Raw genomic sequence first — 6220 nt, 5'->3', positions numbered from 1 at the left:
ATTCTTTAAACTGTCTTGAAATGTTCAAACTTTGTTAAATTCATGGTTAAACTTTGCAATTTACTACAGAAATCACATGGTTATTTTTTTCTCCTGATCAAATATAATCCTGACTGAAAGTTGCAGATTCTGCGATGTGACTATTGCGGATGCACACATTTCAGTATTGATGCTGAAACAATATATTGTGCAGTCCTAGGCAATCGATACAAAATCAGCCTGAATGTTTTAAACATGTCATGGGTGACTGTGTTAACCACCAAGCAATTAAAAACACATTGAGCAACACAGACTGTTGCTCAATATATTGTTGAATTACTCTGGCCGTGGTTAACACCAACTTCTCTCTGTGTATTCATAGTCTCTTACCCCTGGCAGGAAGGTGAAGAAATTGTATTTTTGGTTGTTTATGACGTTTCTTGGATATCTCTGCTCTCTCTTTTCCGGATGGCCCAACCACACGGTCCGGGGACGGAAATCTCCCCCTCCGCAGCATCTGGACCAAGGGCAGCACCTACATATAAAAGCATCATTAGTGCTGGGCGATATAACACAAATCTCATATCATAATATATGTAATCTAATATCCTGATAACGACATATTTCACAATAAAGTGTCATTCCTGTACATTTAATCAATTAATAGTTTATTATTAATAAACTATAATTATTGTTATTATGATTAATAATAAATATTATTATTAAAAGTAAAGGGCTATTTTCTTTTTACATTTTAAAGGTCCCGTGAAATCAAAGATAAGTTTTTTAGCATGTTAGTATCAGTATGTTACTTTTAAGGTTATCTATACATTTATGAAGACATTTAGAAGACATAAACCTGACATAAAGCTTACTTGTAAAGCTTGCAGTTTATCTCTTAAGCCTCAATGGGTCAATAATTTTTTGACATTACTTCATACTTGAGTTTCTCATCAAATCTTTTGACCAATCAAATGCTCTCCAGTGTCTGACATGTCCCGCCCCCTTCACAATGCTTCTCACTTGCTTTTCTTTGATGTGCTTGATCTCAACCGCTATCACTAGCAGAGCTGTGATTAAAAACAAAACACTATTGGCTGGTTATTAAAAAGGGGAAGAGCTACTATATTCCCCACCCTCTCCTCATGTTTCAGTTGAGATTAAATCATTCATCCATTCATTTTCTTGTCGGCTTAGTCCCTTTATTTATCTGGGGTTGCCACAGTGGAATGAACTGCCTTATCCAGAATATGTTTTTCAGTCTTTTTCTGCAACCGGTATGCACAGTTCAACCCGTGTGACGTGAATATGCAAATGTAAAGCAAGCAACTTACAACTCTTCAACAGAAAAAAAACAAGAAAAATTAATAAAATCTGACATAAAGACACTGGAATTCCACTGCAGCCACAGAAATATTCTCAAGGAAGCAACAAAACCACGTCAGTAAATATTAGCTTTTAGGATCAAACTCCTACCAACACCTTTATCAAACAAGCTCTTAACAACACTTTGACATATTGGATATTCCACTTCCTTATATATAGCTGAAGCATATTTGGATGCTGGAACAGCTAAGAAAATCAAACTAAACTTCGGCTTAGTCCCTATATTCATCAGGGGTCACCACAGCGGAATGAACCGCCAACTTATCCAGCACGTTTTACACGGTGGATGCCCTTCCAGCTGTAACCCAATACTGGGAAACATCCATACACTCTCATTTACACACATACACTACGGCCAATTTAGTTTATTTAATTCACCTAGAGCAGAGTTTCTCAACCAGATCCTGGAGCACCACTAACACTGCATGTTTTGGATGTCTCCTTTGTCTGTCACACCCATTACAGGTCTTTAAGTATCTGCTAATGAGCTGATTATCTGAATCAGGTGTGTTTGGTAAGGAAGGCATGGAATATGTGCAGAGCTGGTGGTAATCCAGGAACGTGGTTAAGAAACACTGACCTAGAGCATACAGGGAAACCGGAGAACCTGGAGGAAACCAAACACGAGGAGAACATGCAAACTCCACACAGAAAAGCCAACTGGCCCAGACGGGATTCAAACCAGTGACCTTCTTGCTGTGAGGTGACAGTGTTATACCTCTGAGCGAACGTGTTGCCTATAATGAATTAGAACGGTGAATTGATAAAATATCCTTTATTTGTTTCAAATTAAGCTATATTGGTCATGAAAATACATTTTGAATCACCATACATTTATGGAAAATGAACTGAAATTTTGGAAATTGTGTCATGGTAGTTTAGTTATTAGCTCTTAGTAGTTTATAAATAATAAAAAATAAAATAATAATAATGTGTACAGTCAGTGCTCAGCATAATTGAGTAAACCCCATATTGAAAATGAATATTTTTAATCCCTTCCTCAGTGAATATAGGCAATGTATTTTGGTACATTTAAACAAAACAGATTTATTAAACAGATACATTTATTCAAATAATATTTTAGTCACCAAACAATTCAAGCAAAAAAAAAAAAAAAAAAATATATATATATATATATATATATATATATATATATATATATATATATATATATATATACACACTACAAAATTTCAACTAAATTTAAAAAAAAAAAAAATTTTTTTTGCTTCTCTTGATTTTTCCTCTTTTTTTTTAATTGTATTAAATATTTTTCTATAACATAAATTTGACTGTACTAGTTTTTGGACCATTGTTGTAAGTTATTTTGTTAGATAAGCTCCAGATTTGGCTTCAGTACTGACTAATCTAATGTATATGCACAAATATAATATTGTATAGCTTCCCATCAAAAATATTAATTTAAATGATAGATTTGTGAGTACTATATATGCTGAGCACTGAATATATCAGAGAAAGAAAGAAACGTTAAATTACTATGTTTAAAAAACGAATATGTTCTGTTCACAATTCTTTTTAAATTTTAAATAAAGATCTTGTTATCATTTAGAATAATTTTAATTACCAAAAATGCTATGTTTTCAGGTATGTTTAGATAAGTTTTTAGACGATTGCAATATCAATAAATATGCATACAATTGCTAAATGCCCGATTCCTTTCCATCATCAGCTTTTATTTTGTTTTTTGACACTTTCTGCAAGATGAAGATGTATGTTTTTTTTTTCATTTCCATGTCAGCAACCAAGGCTATTTTCATGGCAAGAACATTTCAATATTATATAAACAATTTAATAATAATAAGAACAACAAACAAATGAATACACAAGTTAAATAAGATTTTTAGTGATAATACATGATAAAAAAAAAAAGAATTCTGGTGTCGCTTTGCTAAAAATGTTCTTAAGAGAGTTCATTTTTTCAGTCTTTTGGAATCATTAAAAGCAGGACAGTCCAGTAAAATGTAAAAATATTGAGTGGGTACTTCATTTTTAAGTAAAAAGGCGTGAGTTAATCTTGTATGCCCAATCTGGTAAAAAAAAAAATCACTTAATGAAATCTAGTCCTAAAATGTCTTAAAAATCTATTTGAGATTGCAGATTGGATTTCATGCAATGTATTATTTTTCCAATGCATCCCACTCCTCTTGCCACTTATTTAAAACGTAAACGTTCATAAAAGGTCTTTGATGGAGGAATTTGGCATTTGTTCACCACTTGCTTCAAAGCATCTTTACACTTTCTGCAAGTGAATATCTGATAAAAATGAAGCATTTCATCTAGTTTCGCTTTTGCTAACCTAATATTATCTACATGAAATTTTAAGTTTACACAGTGTATATGGAATGTATTCACATGGTAACGTTACAGCTGAATAGTTTTAAGAACATATGCAAATAAAGTATTATATGATATACAGTGGTGGAAAGAGTACTGAAAAATCAAACACAAGTAAAAGTACCATTACTTTCCTAAAAATGTAGTGCAAGTAGAGTAAAAGTATCTATTGTGAATATTAATCAAAGTATATGTTAAAAGTAGCCCTTTTAAAAGTACTTAAGAGCCGTGAGTATTACGCTGTTAAAAGCTGATGCGTTTACATGAAATTTGTAGATGTGTGTAAACGTAACATTCTGTAGTGCATTTAGCTATTGCCCAGCACGCACACAACATCATAAGATGTTAATAATAGGTTAGATTTAGGTTGTGTCGTTAGGTGACCAAATTTCAAGACCATCTAAGGACAACGTTATTTTAAAGTCCAATAATGACGTTGATATTTGGTCGCTTTTAGGTTGTTAGAAAGTAACCAAAATACACGTTCAACCCAACATCTAAAACCAACATCATACTGATGTCTAATACTGACATTTATTCATCAGGTATGGCAACCAAAATTCAACATCTGATAAATGTCAATAGTGGTAATGTCCACACAACGTCAAGCTGTTACATCATTAGACGTTGATATTTGGTTGGTTTTAGGTTGGAAGTTGGACATTGACGTTGGCCTGACATTGAGTTCTGACCTCGACCTACTTTTCAATCTGGCGTCATGTTGACAACTTGTGCCTGCTACGTGTTTAAGGCCATTTCAGTCATCATACAGTAAACATCCGTCATCTTGTCACCAATGACATGCATCTAAACAGTCTCTGGGTCAATGCATGTAAAGACTTTGGACATCTTCTTGGACACTTTAAATACTTCCAAACAGTTTGCTGCGATTATAAATCACCCATGTCTTGAGGTAGTTCATTATGATGCGATTTACTCTTTATGTGTGATTTGATTGGACTCGCAGGACTGAACTTTCTAACCCCCATAGACATGAAAAAATAAAGCAGGCTAGTGACTGCAAGATGACCCTGCTAAGCTGGTCATCCTGGTTTAAGCTGGTCATAGCTGGGCTCCCAGCCTGGAAAAGGCTGGAAACCAGCCTGGAAGAGGCCAAAACCCCTTTAAAACCAGGCTGGTCGACCAGCTAAAACCAGCCAACCATCCTTTTTTCAGCAGGGGAAGGAAAGTAGTGGAGTAAAAGTACCGATATAACGTTACTGCACTAAAAATGTACTCAAGGGTAAGTAAAAGTACACATTTTTAAAACTACTCCGTACATTACAATTCCTGAGAAAAATTGCTCAATTACAGTAAATTGATTATTTGTAATTATTTACTTTACACCATTGATGATATAATATGATATGATCGTAATGCTAGTCACCACAGTCATACAGTAGCATCATAATAACAATTGCGAATATGGCATTTTGACAGAAACTGTGGTTACCATGGTGATTTATTTGTAAGGGCCATTATAAATTGCTAAGCATTGTCATAGCTTAAAGAGGGTGTCGACCATCCTAACAAAATATCTTGAAAGAAAAGAAATATGTAGTCAAAAATATAATAATATAAAAACGAAATACTTCGTTTTATTGAAACACTGTGACACACACATCCTTTGACAACAATTCACCTGCGTCCCCGGAACAAGGATGTGCACTTGCCTCTTCCAGCGTTATACATAAATTTAAACACTCTACAGTCGCTAAGACGACATAGTAATGACGAATGTTAAATGATAAACAAAAACAACAGAGCTAATCAGTGTAATATCACCAAATAATGTCGCTATCGACGTAATTTCGCGGGTAAAGGGTCGCGGGGCTGTTAGCCTTCATGCTATCTGTCATGTACCGTTCATAAACAAGCCTCCATTTTCAAGCTGACGCGACTTTAAGTTCATTCACCATTCATTTTCGTGGTCTTACCCGTCTCTGCGTTTGTTGTCATGTCGTTTTTTGTGTCGGACGGGCTGCAGCGGAATGTTGTCGGTCATTGTTGTCCGCAATGGAGCAGCTCTGGGCGGAGGCTCGTGGGTTGGGCTGCTCGCTCATTCAACATGCTGGGACTCAACCAGATCAGCGTACATGGCTATTTGCTGATTATTATCTGTCATTAGGCTTTTTTTGCGTTATAATTAAGCTATAATTTACTGTTTTTGTGTTGAATGGCAGACTAACATATACTTAATCATACTAGTCGCTTAATATGATGTTTCAGACATATTTGTTAGTATAAAATATGTTTATACTTTATTTTAACACAAACACATACACGTTTGCTGTTTGTTTAAACTACTTATTTAAAATGATTTGCGTAAAGTTGGTTTTATATTCGCACAATTCTTTATTTTTTTTAACAGTGGCAATTTCTAGACACGCTACGTCGAATATTTGGCATTAAATGTGTCACATATATGACTTCAAAACAATATTAGCAACTGGCTGTGTGAACAATCTTCTGAGTCATTAGCTGCTAATATGATTTCAAT

General features: G+C 34.4%; 1 protein-coding gene across 2 annotated transcripts in view; it reads right to left on the bottom strand.

Moving 5' to 3' along the window:
• atp9a (ATPase phospholipid transporting 9A) overlaps nucleotides 1-5749 on the bottom strand; it is a 110738-nt gene extending 104989 nt beyond the window's left edge. For both annotated transcript variants that reach the window (XR_015523915.1, XM_087307664.1), the window contains exons 1-2: nucleotides 5658-5749; nucleotides 370-514 (exon numbers count right to left, since the gene is read on the bottom strand). Coding sequence is in view for 1 of the 2 variants with exons in the window: in XM_087307664.1 (XP_087163790.1) it covers nucleotides 370-514; nucleotides 5658-5725 (213 nt within the window). In the remaining variant the exon portion in view is untranslated. The remainder of the gene's footprint in view (nucleotides 1-369; nucleotides 515-5657) is intronic.
• Between the last annotated feature and the right edge of the window lie 471 nt (nucleotides 5750-6220).

The sequence above is a fragment of the Danio rerio genome, chromosome 23, assembly GCF_052040795.2.
Source record: "Danio rerio strain M-AB ecotype USA chromosome 23, GRCz13ab, whole genome shotgun sequence".
NCBI lineage: Eukaryota > Metazoa > Chordata > Actinopteri > Cypriniformes > Danionidae > Danio > Danio rerio.
The sequence above is the reverse complement of the archived record's forward strand: the minus strand, read 5'-3'. Positions and strand labels throughout refer to the sequence as shown.